Source organism: Paramisgurnus dabryanus, chromosome 10 (genome assembly GCF_030506205.2).
Source record: "Paramisgurnus dabryanus chromosome 10, PD_genome_1.1, whole genome shotgun sequence".
NCBI classification, from domain to species: domain Eukaryota; kingdom Metazoa; phylum Chordata; class Actinopteri; order Cypriniformes; family Cobitidae; genus Paramisgurnus; species Paramisgurnus dabryanus.
In genome coordinates this window covers 28172718-28192241 of record NC_133346.1, presented here as the reverse complement: position 1 = coordinate 28192241, position 19524 = coordinate 28172718, and the positions used below count along the sequence as shown (strand labels likewise).

At 37.2% G+C, this 19524-nt stretch overlaps 1 protein-coding gene and 1 pseudogene across 1 annotated transcript in view; one reads left to right on the top strand and one right to left on the bottom strand.

Annotated features, from left to right (window-relative positions):
• LOC135718251 (NACHT, LRR and PYD domains-containing protein 12-like) overlaps positions 1-19524 on the top strand; it is a 103690-nt gene that overhangs the window by 1777 nt on the left and 82389 nt on the right. The window contains exons 2-5 of the mRNA XM_065240549.1: positions 13720-13827; positions 15849-15897; positions 16057-16261; positions 16359-18126. Coding sequence (XP_065096621.1) covers positions 13720-13827; positions 15849-15897; positions 16057-16261; positions 16359-18126 — 2130 coding nt within the window. The remainder of the gene's footprint in view (positions 1-13719; positions 13828-15848; positions 15898-16056; positions 16262-16358; positions 18127-19524) is intronic.
• On the bottom strand, positions 3076-3192 carry LOC135718527 (5S ribosomal RNA; annotated as a pseudogene).

Below are 19524 nucleotides of genomic sequence, written 5' to 3'. Positions count from 1 at the left end.
AATAGATCTGTGGATTTTAGCTGCTTTCAGTTGACGCTTGATCTTTTATTTTGACTCCTCTTTGGTTTAGCCAACTGATCCATTTTTACGTTATTAAAACAGAAAGGCAAGAACTGATATCACAGTTTCGCAAGTGCATTAAAAATCAACTTAAATAAGTGACGATTGCATAAACACTTGCCTAGGTCATCTTTTGGCGGACCACTGGGGGGGTTTGGCGGACCACACTTTGAGAATTACTGCTCTAGACTAACTTTTTGCACTGGTTGCACTGGTGCGCCTAACAATTTTTCTTAGGTGCACCAGCACAAAAGTTAGGTGCACCCTCATTTTTGACCGCATCGGATTTATAGTTCACCCAAAAATGAAAATTCTGTCATAATTTACTTACTCACTCATGTTGTTACAAACCTGTATAAATGTCTTTGTTCTGGTGAACATGAATGAAAATATTTTGAGGAATGTTTGTAACCAAACCATTCATGAGCCCCATTCACTTCTATAGTATTATTTTTTCCTAGAAGTGAATGGAGCTCATGCTTGGTTTGGTTATTAAAGGTATAGCGGAAGATTTTCGTTTTCCGGGTGGATCACCACTGTTATTGGTCATCCCAGATGTCAATCATTCTGATTATATGTTGACCTATAACCGTTCTACGTGCTCGCCTCTACGTTCGCTTTCTGCACATGCGCACTTTCACGTGTATGTGTGTTGTGCTACGGTTTCAACCATTCATTGAAGGTCGCGTTCTTACTGTGTTTTTTTAAAATGTCTGAGGGTCGCAAGAGAAAAAGTGTCTACGAATTGTATGACAAGAAGAGAAAGGACTATAAATAAAGAAACAAGACCAGAATGTTTATGGGAGACTATTTCACACGCTGGCGTGAGCTAAAAGGACAGGTTGGGCTTCCCACGCGAAGTTTCTAATGGAAAGGTACATTTTGTCATGCTATTTGGAGAAATCCATTTAAAATCACTGCTAGTAAAAGTTGATGTAAGCTATGATTTGCGATGCTAGCCCTGGCACAAGTCACGAACTGCACAGACACGGTAAACATGCAGACAGAAACTTGTAAACAGAGCTAAGAGAAGAACTGAGCTCCTGCATGCTCTCTCTCTGTCTCGTGCACGCGTTTAACAGGCGTTCCCTCTCGGGAGCATTTTTTTAAAAATATCGAGGGGCGGTTCTTTTAAATAATTCGGGAAAATCTTCCGCTATACCTTTAACATTCCTCAAAATATCTTGCTTCGTGTTTATCAGAACAAAGAAATTTATACAGGTTTGTAACAAAATGAGGGAGAGTTAATGATGACAGAATTGTCATTTTTGGGTGAACTGTCCCTTTATCACAGCAAGTTTAGCGCCCATGGTGGTTTAATACAGAATATAAACATGTAGGCTAATTTTCCTTATACGAGTCATGCACAGTCCTGTTTGATAACCCGCAGCCGCGCGAACAAAATAACACTTGACCCGTTATCCGACATCAGCATCAATTTATTTCATACCCGCCCGTTTGACATAAAGACTGCAACCGGCCGCACCGCAAATCGTGAAGAAGAAACCTTTAAAGATCTTCATGCAGGACATTGACAGAAATGAGCACAGGACCATGACTGGACAAATATATTAACATTTAATGTGAAACTTTGTGAGGGTCGGCAGAGTGAAATAAGCGCTGCGCTAATATTTATACCTTTTAAATTGATGATATGATTGCAGTGATTCCAAAGGGATGTCCAAAAAAACTCAAGTAGAATGTTAAATGTTTAAAGTTTAATGTCTCTTTCTCGCTGCCCTGCAAACCCGCGCCGGTGATGGCATGAAACGCGTGATGAGATTGCATAAAAAAGTTTTTTTGTGCTGCATCGGATTTGGAGCGCGTCACATAAAAAAATAAACTCATATAGGCTATAGGCAGGGCCAGATTAACACTTTGTTATACCCTGGGCAACAATATTCAAGGGCCCCATCATCACGACCCCAGGATCACCATAATATGGTCATATACAGAATATATTACTGTATTATACAGTAAATATACTCAATACTTCAAATTCTAACTGTCATCAGGTGTATTTTGATTTACAAATATTTAAATGCTCATACAAATGCACTACTATGTCCCCTATCAAAGACATTCACTCACATATGATGCTATGAAAACAAAACACATCAGCATCTGTATAATATCCAGGCTGTAAAAGTAAGCTGGCGGTATAGAAAAGTCCTGGCTGAGATGTCCTCGTCGTTGACGGAAGCTCACTTAACAGAACTTTTTAATTAATACACATTTAAGATGACCATGGATTAACTCTAATTTGCATAGTCATTGATATAAAAAGCTTATTTTTTGCATATACAAGCATTGTCTAAAAATGAAAATAGGCTTTTACTTAATTATTATTACAAGACCATCATAAAGCCTATATATTAGACACCCAAACCAAAGTGAAGAAAATGTTCTTTAATTTGCAAGTCTGAACTGAACATCAACGCAGACATGAATGCCTGACTTTTGTGCTGCGTATGGATGTTAGGGCTACCAGCACTATGCATTATAGTTAGAAAAAGTAAATTTTCATAAAATCAAAACTTTATTGTTTTTCTGGACTCAATGCTAAATAAATAATAAAAAATAATAATTAGTTACATTTATATAGCGCTTTTCCAGTGCTCAAAGCGCTTTACATATGAATGGGGGAATCTCCTCAACCACCACCAATGTGCAGCATCCACCTGGATGATGCGACGGCAGCCATATTGCGCCAGAACGCCCACCACACACCAGCTTATTAGTGGAGAGGAGACCGAGTGATATAGCCAATTAGTATGAGGGATGATTAGTAGGCCAATGGGCAAGTTTGGCCAGGATGCCGGGGCACACCCCTACTCTTTTTCGAAGGACATCCTGGGATTTTTAATGACCACAGAGAGTCAGGACCTCGGTTTAACGTCTCATCCGAAGGACGGTGCTTTTTTTGACAGTATAGTGTCCCCGTCACTATACTGGGGCATTAGGACCCACACAGACCACAGGGTGAGCACCCCCTGCTGGTCTCACTAACACCTCTACCAGCAGCAACCTGGTTTTCCCAGGTGGTCTCCCATCCAAGTACTAACCAGGCTCAGCCCTGCTTAGCTTCAGTGGGCAAGCTGTCTTGGGCTACAGGGTGATATGGCTGCAGGTACTTGTCTGACTGTTGAAACGAACCAAAAGAAAACCAAGAAAATCGCGTTCATGACGATTTATGATGATTTTATTTGTGTTACACCATTGCCTACAATGATGCTGATGCAGGGTTCCCCTGTTTCAAGATGGCGGCTCTATTTGGGGGCATTCGGTCCAATGAACTGCCGTAGCCAGACGACATCTAGTGTACATCTATGAAAGAAAACGTGGTTGCCTAGTTAAGCACATCACGACTGTTAACAATATTTCTTTCATTCTTATAACTTATGTCCAATATAATTTTGTTTACTATTCCCATCTTTTTTTCTCATCATTTTTTTCACAATACATTTTACAATGTGTTCTACCAAGTTGAGGAGTGAAGCAGGGCGTCGTCATAGAACCAAACGCAGGTCGTTTGTGAGGCGGCTGGTTCTGATGTTCATGTGCAATGTGTGTAATGAAAGCTACTTATTTTATAGTCAAAATATTCAAAGTTTAAAGTTTAAACTATTGTTTAACGTATTTTATACTTTACCCTGTGTTTATTACGATGGCCAAACAGTACCCTTTACCATGCTTACTATGGTTTTTAAAGGTATACTTGTAAAATTAATAGAAAATATTTCAATAAGTATATATATATTTTTATATATAATGTGTGTGTGTGTGTGTGTGTGTGTGTGTGTGTGTGTGTGTGTGTGTGTGTACCTGGTAATTATCACGTTGTGGGGACCAATTGTCCCCACAAAGATAGGAATACCAGTGTTTTTGTGACCTTGTGGGGACATTTTGATGTCCCCATGAGGAAACAAGCTTATAAATCAAACAAGATGATGTTTCTTGAAAATCTAAGGTACAAGAAAGGTTTTTGTGATGGTTGGGGTTAGGGAATGGGGTAGGTAAGGGGAATAGAATATACAGTTTGTATGGTATAAAATGCATTACGTCTATGGAATGTCCCCACAAAACATGGAAACCAGAATGTGTGTGTGTGTGTGTGTGTGTGTGTGTGTGTGTGTGTGTGTGTGTGTTTACATTCTATTGAATTAGGGCTGCACGATTCGGAGAAAAAATCTAATTGCGATTTTTCTGATAAAAATTGCGATTCGCGATTTAAAGTGCGATTCATTAGTATATAATAAAAGAGCTACATCCAGGCTTGTTGTGGTGGTTTTAATAGCACCAAAGAAAGATGCTGTGCTACTGTTTATTTAAAACCTCTTAAATATTGTACCAAGTTGTCTGCAGGACTTTGCTCTTCTGCAGACAAACTTTTTTTTATCTAAGAACATTAAAATACAATTTAACAAAAATTTATTGAAAGTTTTATTTAAAATAACATATAGGCCAATGTATTTTGGCTGTCACTACAACAATGCTTCTGACAAGCAAATGTTTAGTTTTTTCTTTTAATCATAAGACTATACTCATCTTGTTTTACTTTTCAGGCATCTGTAATAAATGTAAATATATTAGTTATTAGAATCTATGATTTAACATAAGCAAAAAATACAAATAAAACTCTGCACAGTCCTCACTGTACGATTTTAAATGTGGAGCTGCAGAAGCTTGTACAGTTAAGATTAAGGAGTGATTTTAATTTTTGGTGTGTAATAAACATTTCTGACACAGAAAGCACCAGGTTACTGTCTGTCACTTTAAGACACAAGACAGCTTTAAAACTGCTCTGCTTCAATATACTGATAAACATCCAGCTGTTTATGTTCACGTAGACAAGAAAGAAAACTTAAGTTTAGTGATCACGCGTGTGCTGACAGCTCTCTGTGTGCGCGCTTCATGAACCCTCGTGCCTGTAAATATTCAAAGTGGTGCAGATGTGCGGGTGCAAGAAAGTATAATGTACCTCTTTCGTCTGCTGTGTTCCGGGCTATAAACCTGCTTATAGTCTGATGAGGCGCTTGTCATTGTTTGCGATGCATGACGAGAAACGGACGTATATACCTTTCTTTAAGTCCAACATTACACAAAAGGGAAATGTTTTCGCGCATTTCTGTCCTTTCATTTGCCGGTTAATGAGTTATAATGGGTTTTTAAAATGACTGCCAACCAAAACCTGACAACTTTATGACATTCCGCGTTGTGCAGTTAATTCCATTAGTATGCATTTCGCGATTCTGTTGGGTGTTTTCCGCATCGCGGAAATCATATGGCCGTACACTTTGTTGAGGAGTTGAACTGCTGCTCGCTCATGTTTTCCTAATGGTGTTATCTGACGTGTAGTCAGCACCTCAGTGTTAATGCACTCTATTGGTTTAAACTGCATCAAACGTAAAATGCGCATGAAGCGAACTGTCAAAAACTGCGTACTAGATGATTGTTATATTTGATAGTTTTGAATCGAAAAAATCGCAGCTCTTGCGATTCGAAAATCGCATCCATTCACATCGCGATTTCGGTTCAAAAACGATTAATCGTGCAGCCCTATATTGAATTTTTTTTTATAATTTCCCGAGTAAAACAACGCTCAAAGCTGCGATCTATATGTAAAATAATCCACTCATAACAAATTAACGAGTTATTTGTGTTATTTTTATAATAAGCGCCAGTGAATCCACTGCAGGTCTCCAGCGAAACTCTCTCTCACTCCCTCTGTGCTCATGCAGCTGGTCTCTCACGGGCAGAGGTTTCTTGAGGCGCGCGCAACAGGTCGCCAAATAAAGAGTTCTTCTTACACATAATGGTTATAGTTGTAAAGTTTTCTGAACTTTAAGCAAGCTAAGACAAAACTCGCATTTATATCAGTGACACGTGCGCTGCTGGAGTGATGTAGTTTGACGCCTAATTCGCTTATAGTACAAACATCGTTGATCAGAAAGACGAGAAAGAGACGCAAATGTTAATGTGTAATAGAAAGTAAAGAGTGTCAAGACCTTAAAACAGACTTCATCACATCATAGCACCCGTCTTAATATCTATATCTAGAGCTCCGACTCTAATAAACAGGTATTTATCCTGTCTGTAGGTTTGTGCATATATTTATACCTGTTCATTTTACATACTGCCTATTTTTAATGTAATGGATGCATAAAAATACAATGCATACTATAGCTTCAATAGTCTATAAAATTAATAACTCAATTAAAAACAAGATTCTGTCTATCAAGACTTGTTGTTATCCTCGGGGCATTTTCACTTAACATTATTTCTGTGGTGAGCAGTTAAAAGCTATAGTGAGTGGCAAATAACTGCACATTTTTATAATCCAAAAACAATATAAACTGAAAAACATGTATACCATGAAATATACAGTTACTGTGAAATAAAATGACTCATTCTGTGGAATAGATTTTTGGTCATTCCGCCCACCCCTATCTGGCACCATTTTTGGCTTTTTTCAAAAACACTTATCTAAATCGAATAATGATAATCGATTCAAGATCTTGAGAATCGGAATCTAATCGATTCTTGAAATTTGAATCGAAACCAAGCCCTAGTATAAACATTTTTCTCTTAAAAATACAAACATGTACATACATCAGGGATGGGCAACTTCGGTCCTGGAGGGCCGGTGTCCTGCAGAGTTTAGCTCCAACCACAATTAAACACACCTGAAGCAGCCAATTAAGGTGTTACTATGCATACTAAAAACATTTAGGCAGGTGTGCTGAGTGTTAGATCTGGACTCCACACCACAGACAAAATAAAAAAAGAACGATCCAGCCCCGGACACCAGATCACGTCAGAAAATATAAGTTTACTTTGTTAAAGTATCTGTCAGATACAAGGCTGATCAATCGTTGCTGGAGAGCATAAACAGAGTCGTGAGACGGAGGTTTAGATGATAAAAATAGAACAGAGTTTTATTGATGGACAGTTACTTTCAGTTGCATATGCCTCAATGTTCAAACCTCGTCTAACCCAGGAATACAGCATGCACTGTTATATCCAAAATTGCTCAGCTGCATCATCCCTTAGACCTTGGGCTTCCATAAACATTCTTTTTATCTATCTTGTTTACACACAGACAGAACAGCTCTATGAAACTTAACCACAAAGAGACATATAAAATATAGAAATATAGAAATACAATGAATTAATGAATGATATAATAAAATATAGAAATATAATAATGAATGAATAATGAATAAAAACAAAAATTAATAAATGAATTAATAAACAATAATGTAATAATAAAAATGATAATAATGAAATTGATAATGATAAAATAATATTAAATAATCCAATACAATAATTAAATGGATAAAAACTAATGATTATAAAATGATTATGATGATTATGTAAATAAATGATTAAAGATAAAAAAACAATAATAAAACCATTCTGCACCTAAGGATCTAAGGTAGGATCCTTCATGAGGCAAGTTGGAGCTAAACTCTGCAGGACACCGGCCCTCCAGGACCGAAGTTGCCCATCCCTGACATACATGTTGATCATATAATATTGTAGCCCAGTTTGTGCTGAACACAGTGTTAGGAGACTTTTGCCATTAATATGTTTTTAAGCAACTGAAAAAAGCACAAATGTCAGTGCATGTCAAAACTTCCCCAGGGCCCTAAAAACCCCTTAGACCCCAGAGCGTTAATGACACATAACTTCCAAATGTAACATTTAAAATAATGTAAAGAAATTACTTTTATATTTTGCTACATGTCTTAATAACACGCTGTTGTGAAATACAAGTTAATAACATCTGTTATTTTTGAAATAGCGGTCGCTTATACCAGATATCACCATTTAAATGACCATAATAGTGTATATTAGTATATTATACTATATTTTAATGATTTACCTGAACTTACCAACAACTTTGAATGATGACTCATGTTACCATATAACTTTATGTCCAAAAAGTGTAAATATGTTTTTCCACTTCATAGTTTTGTACTGATGAGAGGGATGCAGACCTGTAAGAGAGTTATATACAGCTGTTAGCATAAATTGTCCACAGAAATACCCTTACATACATAACTGATGGGTAAATATCACTGATAGCACTACATTCAGATAAACTACACTGTAAAAATAAATTGTTGGCTCAATGAATTATTTTTTAGTAACTAGTTCCACAGAAATTTTACGTTCACTCAATTTCTGACTCCAAAGTGTTACCTGGATTGATGTTTTTTAGTTGGCCCAAACTTGACTCAAATATAAAAAAGTATGTTTGCTCAACTAGCTTTATAGCTCATTCAACTAATCAGTAAAAACTTACAGTAAAGACTCTGTCAATTAAAATTTAAGTATTTACTCAATGTTTTATATGTTACTTCAATTAATATTTATTATTTGGAAATTTTTTATAAACTTTTTAAAATTATTTATCAAATAATTTATGCTGGTGTTGTTAACAAATAATTAACTTCAGTCACATAAAAACAAAAGCTTTATTCACTTATCATACAGACTGAACATAAAGAATTAAGTCTTCTCTTAATAGAAGGCATAAAACAGTCCAAAAGCACTCCAAAATCAGTCAGAACATCTCCAGGGCCATTTAACTTCTTTCGCCATGTATCCCTCTGGTCTGCCTCTCACATCATCACCGCTCTGGTTTGATAAACAGAAGAATATAAATACACACACACATACATAAATAATTTAATATAATAAAGCTTTATGGTGAAAGACTTTATACCCTAAAATTGCCAAATTTCCCTCAGACATCACATGTAATTGAATTAAACACTATTGGGCGGTTTTCTTGGACAGGACTTATCACTGACTAAAATACTGACATCTCTTAACATATGAGTGCTATTGTTTTGTCTCAAAATGCACGCCAGTATTGTATTTTATAAGGTTTGTTTGTAAAAATGTCCCAATTATAATTAAGACGGAGTAATAAACCCTGTCCGGTAATCTTAACTAAAATAGCTCCACTTTAACTCGGACACATAACATAACACACCTTTATATAACTTATATCTTTACAAAAACGTCGAGTATTTGTGTCTTTGCCAATTAATATAGTCTAAAATTAACATTTATTTACAAACACTTACCTGACGTGAACTTGAGGAAACGGCTGATGACTTATGTCCTTGTGTAAAACAGTGAGTGATTCCTGCTGTTAGGTGCGGAATAATCTCAGATGAAATTACCTGTGATCCAGATCCTTCCGAGTTAAGACATTTTAAATTAAAAACTCACGCACATACTGCTCGCGCGCACACATGGGTACACACACGGGTATATTTAGAAGTTTTATTTAAGATTGTTATGATATTGGGACTATTTCTCCTTCCGCTCCTTCAGCTCTGATCAAATTCGCATGCAGTCCGGTTATAACAAATGTAAAAGATATGAAACATCACTCAACAGCGATATCAATTAAGTGCAATCCTAAAATATGATTTAAAATATAACCCTTTCATTGTTAAGTATGAGAAATTAAAATGAATTAAATCACGTTTAAACGCCACAGAGATATCAGAGCCAGCAGTCGATTTCTGATGCGCTTGCCGAGGCGAGGCTGCGCTGTGCGGGGTGTGAGCGCTTAAGCGCCGGTGATTTTCTGGAGCTCATATTGAGCTCATATGGAGCTAATCTCCGTCCGAAAGTGTCCAAGCACACTTTTAAATAGACGCTATCTTTATTAACCGACCGCATATTTAAACTTTAAGGACATACATTTACGCCTGAAAAACTCTTACAATTACATTTTGTGACCAAATAACAGTAATATTATGAGCATTTTGTTGTCAGGAAAAATAGTTGTCATAAGTCCACATATTGACCAGATTTGTCTTAATTAGTTCAGTCAACATTAGCCATTCTGAATGTTGACTGGATTTGAAAATTACCATTCATTTAATGTTTTAAACACAGATTTATCTAGACTTAAAATAATATGTCTTCTCAACTAGCTCAAACAAAAAAATTGGTTTAACTTATATATTTTTGCCCGTCCAACATTTCATTAATTGGATTTTTTACAGTGTATCTTTATTTAAAGTTGCCATGAAGCAGAGGTGTGGACTCGAGTCATGTGACTTGGACTCGAATCAGACTCGAGTCATGAATTTGATGACTTAAGACTCGACTCGACAAAATGTACAAAGGCACGCTGCCTGCACGACATCCAATCACTGTAGTCCCATGTTGGTTTGCATGTTGGGACCGTATCAGCAGTACAGCTGAGCAGTTGTCTCGAGGACGAGACAAACAGACCCAGTCCCGGTAGATGTGAAAGTCGGCACACCTCTGATCTACTGGCTGTCCTTCAACGTTATGCCCAGCTGATACCTGACCAACGATCACCGGCAGAACCGCTTAATCTCCGCTAAATCTCCATTTCCGTTCTCCCAAGGGTTTTTCCCTCCTAGGACTTATTTTTCCTCGGATAAAAGCACGGGGTTTTTTTTCTCCTAGGGGGTTTTTCACCCCGGGGAGGCAGCCTTTTTGGGCTTTACCTAGCTTCCTCTTCTATACGTTGCTTTAGTAATACGTGCAATTATAATATTGAGTCATAGCCGCAGCAAATTTAACTGCTCATGCTTTCATGTATTTTGTTGTGCTATCTGTCGTTTTCTGTGCTTTTCACTGCTTCTATTTATGTAAAGCTGCTTTGAAACAATTGACTTTTGTGAAAAGCGCTATATAAATAAAATTGAATTGAATTGAATTGAATTATTTCAAATGTAGGCACGCAGTATGTGCGCTCTGGAAGCGCCGCGGTCGCGACTCGCACGCGGTGCGACGCGCTCGTTTTTCCAGGCTTTTCAAAAACATTTTAACTTTTCAGAATGACACAAGCGCAGCGTGCAGATCATGTGACAATAACCTACGTGTCTAGCGTTTTTCCACGCGTTTTAAGGCACGACATGTGAATGGCCCCTACAACATGAAAAAATATAAAATATTTCTCGCAACTCACATCGTCATCGCAACATTAAACAATGTTACCACTAGGGATGGGAATTGATAAGAATTTAACGATTCCGATTCCATTATCGATGTTGCTTATCGATCCGATTCCTTATCGATTCTCTTATCAATTCTCATTGGGTGAGGGAATAAGCACAAATTTGCATGTTTGTATTAACACGCTTTAATATCTGTTCAGAAGACACAGAACAGAGTATACACAAATTATGTGTAGCAACATCAAAACCAACTTAAAAGTAGGTGAGCTACTTCTTAAAGTAAAGTCCAGGGACCTATAGCCTAGGGCAGTGTTTCTCAACCAGTAAATGTGTGATCGGACTAGGAATTAATTAAACTGAACTAGACTGACATAAAACATGCCACTTTTGGTCATGCATGCATTTGTTATTTTCTTTTAAAGACATGATGCTGGACAAAATACAGCAAATTAACCTACCGAAATGCAGAGACATCTACTGTGGCAAACGGATGCAAACCCTTTACCACAAACTTAGTCACTGCTCGGCAGAGGTGGACACTACTTGAGTATTTTAGTTTCATTTTCCAAGCATCTGTGTTGTCTTGGGGAAAAAATTACTTTACTAAAAATGTTCACTAAAGCATAGAATCATACTGTGTATTTATATTGCATATTAAAATTGATTGAATACATAATTACATAAAAATTGTGTACTTTTACTTTTCTTGAGTAAAAGTACTTTTTACTTAAGTAAAAGTAAAAAACATTACTAGATTTTTAATGTACTTTAATATTAAATATAAACCAAAAACTTGAAATTATGAAATGTGGTGGAGTTAAAATTATGATAATATGCTTTGGAATGTATGTTTTCAAAAAAATACAAAAACACTGATAAAATACAAATACTTGAAAATGTACTTTTAAGTAGAAATACTTAAGTAGTGTCCGCCTCTACTGCTCTGTGAAATGTGTTTATCCTCGCCTCGGTCATTTAGTTCCTCCCTGCCTCTGTAAACTGAGTAGCTGGAGGTGCACGAGAGATACTTTCTGCAGCCTCTGAGCCAGTGTGAGAGCCAGCCAGACTCAATATGATGGACAATGACAACGGAGATTATCCGTATAGTAAAAGTTTACATAATGAAATGGCGCTCACATTAACATTAACACATTACCTTCTGCATTAATAACAGATGACGTCCCGTTAGCTCCGCTGGTGTTTGACTCGCTGCTGTTATTGTGTAATAGTGTGTCAAACACGCGACAGTCCTGCAACCTCCTGCAACGCGACCGTATTGTCGTATGTTCGCGTGAAATATAAGTTATTGATTCAACTGTTTCAGTGTTTCGCGAAGCCTCGCTCTGCCCACCACTAAATATAACCAAACTTTGGATCGTTCTGCCTCGATGCAATGTTTGCTGCGTTCTAAACCAAAACAACACAGCGTGTATGTGACGTCATGACACATTTGCAACGAGCGCGAGCGGAACCGATAAGCGGAATCGTTAAGCAGGCATGCTTACGATTCGAAGGAATCGATTCACTGGGAACCGGTTCTTAAGTAGAACCGGTTCTCGATTCCCATCCCTAGTTACCACACATCGCAACTTTTCCTCACATTTTACAGCCCTAATGGGCAAACATGCCAACTGTTGTTATGAAGGCTAGAGCTATCGGCCTAGGCTATATCTCTGACTATCGTAGCGAGGAAATACCACTAATCTAAAATCACATCCTAAAATCCCTAAGGCACAAAACCTACCTTAGTAAAGCATAAAACTTCAGCCCAGCAGCGACAGTTGGGAGTCTCCAAGGCCTTTCCGAGAGTAACAAAGGGACAGTAATTATTCAAAGGGACAAAAATTATTTAACGTTTCAACAAGTTGCGTTTGGAGGAGTGCGTTTATATCCACAGAGTTTTACCTGAAAAATACTCTTAAAAAAGTCTAAAGAAATAGGAATCAAAGTTTTCCACAACTCACCAGAAACGATGTTAAGCTCGACATGTTCTTTGTACAGCTTTATCAGGTTGTTATTCTATGAAATGTATTGTACAAAAATGGTTTATAAACAATAACAAAAAAATCTTTTAATTCCTATTATATTCAAAACATATATAAAAAACAAAAGTTATCATTTAGAAATGCATTTTATGTTATGTTGTTATTGCTAATATAATTTGTTGCTTTAATAATAAATAAGACTGCTTTTTGATGCTTTCTGACTGGCGGGAGGGGTATTGTTGTGCAGTTAACCACATAACCGCGTGATTTGTTGCTGCTTTTCCGCGGTAAGAAAAAATTCCTAACCGTCACAGCCCTACCTGTGCCATGTTGAGCGACCAGAAGCGGTGTTTTAGCAGTGAGAGGGTTTGTTGGATGCAGGGGTGACCAGTGCCTGGAGAGTGCCTTTGCAATCAACAGAATCCGATGGTGTAAAGTTACATACTTGTGGGTCTCTGGACAACCTGGCACAACATTCTGAGTCTCAGGGATTGTATCTTAACACATTAAATTAACACATTAACCATCTAGAATATTGGTGTGGTGTTAATGTGGGAATATACAACATCTTTTACTAATGTTAACAAATTGTACCTTTTTGTAAAATCTTACCAGCTTTTTTTAAATTTATCTTCCTTTGTTTTGAACAAAGAGAGACTTTTAGGGTTTTGTAGTTTTTGATTTTGAGTTTAATTGCTGTTGTGTTTTAGTTTGATTCATGGAGAATCTGCTGAGCCCAGCTGTGTTTCCATGAAGAGTGATGTATCAATGGATCCACCACCTGCATTCAGTTTAGGAGACTTTGGTGCAGCTGTAAGGTGAGGACGATCTCATGCTTTAAATATCAATTATTCAGAGAAATCACCTCATGTTATCAAACTAATTTATCAGTTGTTTTATTAATTAAAAAACTTGTAAAACATATATCAAATAATTTAAGAACAATAATATAACTAAATAAACATATTGGGCCCTATTTTAACAATCTAACTTAAGCGCATTGTCTAAAGCGCACGGTCTAAATGGGCGTGTCCGATGTCACTTTTTCTAATTTAACGACGGGAAAAATGGTTTGTGCAGCGAGCGCACGGTCGAAAAGGGTTGTTCATATTCTCCTAATGAGTAATGGGTGTGTTTTGGGCAATAAACCAATGAGAGTCTTATCTCTCATCCCCTTTAAAAGCCAGTTGCGCTGGCGCTATGTCTAATCCCTATTCAGATGACTTTGTAAACTAAGCGGAGGAAGAAGCCCCCCAGTTTAAGAATAATGTTAAAAACCTAACGTCTCATAATTGGCTCTTATTTATGTCCAAGAGACTCAATAATAATCTTTTCCATTTTAATCCTTTAATTTTTCATATTTAAAAGCGTTTTGTGCTGCTGCGTGCGCATTTATGTATGTGATAAGCAAACCCGCGTTATCATCCCTTTTATAGGCGCATATTACTAACAAGCTCTTTAAATATAAAAAAACATATTGGCGTAGTTTACACACCTCGTTTTCAGACCAGAACGCCCATGGGCGCAAAATTGGGTGCAAATGCATTTGCTATTTAAACAACGTGAGGCTAAATGTGAAAATGATAATTGTGCCCGGGTTGAAACTAGCAAAAGACACTTGCATCACGCATTGCCCTGCATTATGCCAGGTATATGATAGAGCCCTTACAGTGTTGTTACAAATATTGTTATATTTAAAAAAAATCCCTTTTTTAATAATTATTTTATTTCTTTGACTGCATACATTTTCTCTTCTCCACTGATGTTTTGCCAAATTTATTTCTTTTGTTTGACTTGTTAACCTGTTGTTTGTGTGTTTTAATGCACAATTTGAAAAAGCAGTGTAAATTTTGCTGTGTTTATGTTGCATTGTGGCATCTATAGGCCTATTCAGATGGTAATTGTTTATTATGAGGATGTCTGTAAAAAATAAATTTGCATTCCTCCTCCGCGATAAAACTCATGCGTTCGGATGAGATACATTTGTAGTAAATATGTGAGTTTGTCATTCTAAACACCTGGAAATGCGTTGCTCGTGTTGTTAATCTCATGATCATTCACATGACCAGAAAGTTGGTTTATATGTAAATGGAATACTGTTGTGTTATTGAATACATTTTAAAATTGTATTTAGCACTTGTTGCTGCTATGATAATAGACATTTTAAATATTTTTGCGATTTTCTAATCTTTATTTATATCAGCTCCCACTCGCTGTAGTGGAGTGATGATGAAACTTTGTTCCCATTAACTTCTCATTATTTCAGTTATGAAGGTGTCAGTGTTTTAATGCACGCAAAGATAGCTGCTTCACTGATGCAGAAAGCGGGTGATCATATACTGCTTTTCAGCTGGTCTAAAAGCATCTGCAGAAAAACTTTTGCATTGATCCACTTTTATAAACTCAGAGATGTGGATTCAAACAGCAATTATATTACCACACGAGCTTGGTGTTTGTCAAAAATTTGGTAATTCCTCTACAAATTTTTACGTGGGATGTTGGAAAAAACAGACATTCTGGATTTGGACTGCAATACAATCACTGACTAACCCCATAAATCATGAGAATACCTTGCATCCCCACAAGAAACAGTTACCGTCTGAATAGGGTTTATGAAAGCTTATAAAATATTGCATTACAGCACAGTTGTGTTGTTTTAAAAGATCGGCTGTGCATTCCATTTCAAAAGTGGAGTAGATGTATAGATACATCTTTCAGTTTTCTGAACTTAATACTGCCGACAAATACACACATTCATTCATGCGTTTACTGTTGTGTATTTCATGTGTAAATATCTTTAATTGAAATTATTCACATTTACTGTATTCTTAAATTACAGTAACACAACAGATAAATTCAATGTGAAGCACATGGATTCTGTTTTTCAGGTAGGATTCTGTGTGTGTGTGTGTGTGTGTGCGCGCGCGCGTGTGCGCGCGTGTGCGCGTGCGTGCATGTAAACCTATTTTGCTGAAGTTTTATATAAGAATATTTACTGTACATGAATAATTGAATAAAACTATGTCCTGTTTTAACAATGATATCAGGATCTTGAACACAAAATCATCTCTTTGATGAAGAAAGAGCTGGAGATTTTCAAGAGACTACTGAGCTCAGATTCCCCAGCATGCTCTGAGAGAGAGGAAGAGGAGGATGAAGATCAGATCAAAATCAGAGAGAAGCTTCTGAAGATCACACTGCACGTCCTGAAGAAGATGAACCAGACAAACCTCGCTGATAAACTACAGACCAGTAAGAGTCATGAACTCATTCCTGTACATTACCTTCATTTACTTTTATTTGACATATTTCATGCTTTCACATCCATTTCTCTTCATTTACAAAACAGAACTTGCACCTTTATGTGTGAAAAAACACAAATCCAGACTAAAGGAGAAATTCCAGAGAATAAATGAAGGAATATCTAGTCAAGGAAACTCAAGACTTGTGAATAAGATCTACACAGAGCTGTACATCACAGAGGGAGGGAGTGAAGAACTCAATAATGAACATGAGGTGAGACAGATTGAGACAACATCCAGAAGATCAGAGACACAAGAAACACCAATCAAATGTAATGACATCTTTAAAGCTTTACCTGGACAAGACAAACACATTAGAACTGTGCTGACTAAAGGAGTTGCTGGAATTGGAAAAACCGTCTCTGTACAGAAGTTCATTCTGGACTGGAGTGAAGGAAAAGCAAATCAGGATATTCACTTCATATTTCCACTTCCATTCAGAGAACTGAATCTGATGAAGAACACAAATATCAGTCTGATGGATCTTCTTCATCAGTTCTTCATATATACAAAAGAACTGAGATCAAGAGACTTTGATGACTACAAAGTTGTGTTTATCTTTGATGGTCTGGATGAGTGTCGACTTCCTCTAGATTTCTCAAACAATCAGAGTTTGTTTGATGTAAGAGACACAGCGCCAGTGGATGTGCTGTTGACAAACCTCATCAAGGGGAATCTGCTTCCTTCTGCTCTGATCTGGATAACATCACGACCAGCAGCAGCCAATCAGATTCCTCCTGACTGTGTTCACCAGATCACAGATGTACGAGGATTTAATGATCCTCAGAAGGACGAGTATTTCATCAAGAGAATAAATGATGAGAGTTTGTCCAACAGAATCATCAAACACATCAAATCATCCAGGAGTTTGTACATCATGTGTCACATCCCAGTCTTCTGTTGGATTACAGCCACTGTTCTAGAGAGAATGTTGAGTGAATCAGAGAGTCAAGCAGAGATCCCCAAGACTCTCACTCAAATGTTTACACACTTCCTGATCTTTCAGACCAAACTAAAGAGTGAGAAGTATGATGGGAAATGTGAGGTAGATCTTCAACAGGTTAGAAAGAGTCTTCTGTCACTGGGAAAACTGGCTTTTCAACAGCTGGAGAAAGGGAATCTGATCTTCTATGAGGAGGATCTGAGAGAGTGTAACATTGATGTGAGAGACGCTTCAGTGTACTCAGGAGTTTGTACTCAGATCTTCAAAGAGGAGTTTGGACTGAACCTGGGGAAAGTCTACAGCTTTGTGCATCTCAGCATTCAGGAGTTTCTCGCTTCTTTATTTGTTTTTCTTTCATTTTCTCAACAAACATCAGGACTCTTCAGCATGTTCAGATCAACTATGAGTGATTTACTGAAGAGTGAAGTGGACAAAGCCTTACAGAGTGAGAACGGACACCTGGACCTTTACCTCAGATTCCTTCTGGGTCTCTTACTGGAGTCCAATCAGATGATCTTACGAGATCTACTGACACAGACAGGAAGAAGATCTGACAGCAGACAGGAAATAGTTGAGTACATTAAGATGAAGATCAGAGACAATCAATCTCCAGAGAAATCCATCAATCTGTTTCACTGTCTGAATGAACTGAATGATCAATCTCTAGTAAATGAGATACAAACATATCTGAACAGAAAAGATAACAGTCGTCTCTCTGGAGTTAAACTTTCTACCTCTCAGTGGTCGGCTGTGGTGTTTGTTTTACTGAACTCAGATCAGAAGCTGGATGAGTTTATACTGAGTAAATATGATCGATCAGATGAATGTCTTCATAGGCTGCTGCCAGTGATCAAAGCATCCAGAAAAGCCAAGTGAGTCATTTAATCTTTAAATTAAATAATAGAGATGAATTTATGAAGAGAGTTTGTATGTTAGATGATATACAGTATGTTGTTTTTATGTTGGTGTAAGTTTGTGTAGTTTAATGTGTCTGTATATTAGTGTTGAGGAGTGAAGACGGACAAAGATTCAGTCAGTTATGAATCAGTGTTGTTCAGTGTTTGATTATTGGTGAGGTGTTAATGTCTCAGTGTTTCTATGTCTCAATGTTTATAGCTGTGAACTCAATGCACTGAAGCTGTTGGTTGATATGATGGTTTCACTCTTTATGGGTTTAGATAATAAGCTGTTCTGTGATTCCCAGCTGAAGTTTTAAACAATTTTTGTGACAAAACACACAATTACTACTACCTCTTGTGAGAGACAATTTAATTATCAATAAAAATATATATTATATAATCCTAAACCATTTATATACTTGTTTATAACATGATATTTTAAAGACAACAGTATACAATATGGAAAATTAAAACTTAAGGTTGAAAATATTTAAATATTGAAAAAAAATAATTCTCATTCTTCATTCATTTACACTTGTTTTCTTTATATCTGACTGTGAGTGATAAAGTAAAAGTTGTAGTTTAAAGGTGCTCTAACAGGGTTTCCGCGGGGTTGTAAAAAGTAGTAAAAGGTAGTAAATTAAATTATGCCAAATTAAGGCCAGTAAAAAGTAGTAAAAAGTAGTAAGCGTCATCTGACGAGGTAGTAAATTTTCGATTGCCTTTTGTAATGTTATGATGCCTGGAAATTAGTTCAAATCACCTGCATATCTGGGCAAATAATCAAAGATCTTTCGTCTCTGGGATGTGATCAAAGCCTGAAGTGGAGCCAAATCACGTTCCTCTCTCCGCTGTAAGCGTTCTGTAATCACTACGGACCGGATCCACTCCGGGTTTTCTGACTGTATCACGTTAAGCTGAGGTAAAACTTTTTCAGCTAGCATGGTCAAACTTATAATGCAGGAAGGCTCCGATGTTTTGAAGATCGATAAAGGTGTAAAAGACGATTGACTTGGCTTAGCGAAATAATGAAGATTGGCAAGCCTTTCAGTTCGTGGGATAAGAAAACCAAACAGGTAATTGCGTGTCTTTGCACAGTATGACTAACGTAAGGGGTCCTGTATTTTGGGGGTAATGATTTCTCACGTTACTGATCATCCGCGGCACGCTTTTACATGCTATGCTGATATAGCCAGTGGCTGGTACAACGGGTTTGTTTAACTCGTGGGTAAACTTCATGTGGATCCACAAGAACCAAGAGGCAGATGACATCCAAATCCTGTGAGAGCGATTGACAAGGAATCATAAGAGGAAACTGCTTCCGAAATGCTCTCGCGGGACTTTGATGTCATCCACCTGACGGTTCTTGCA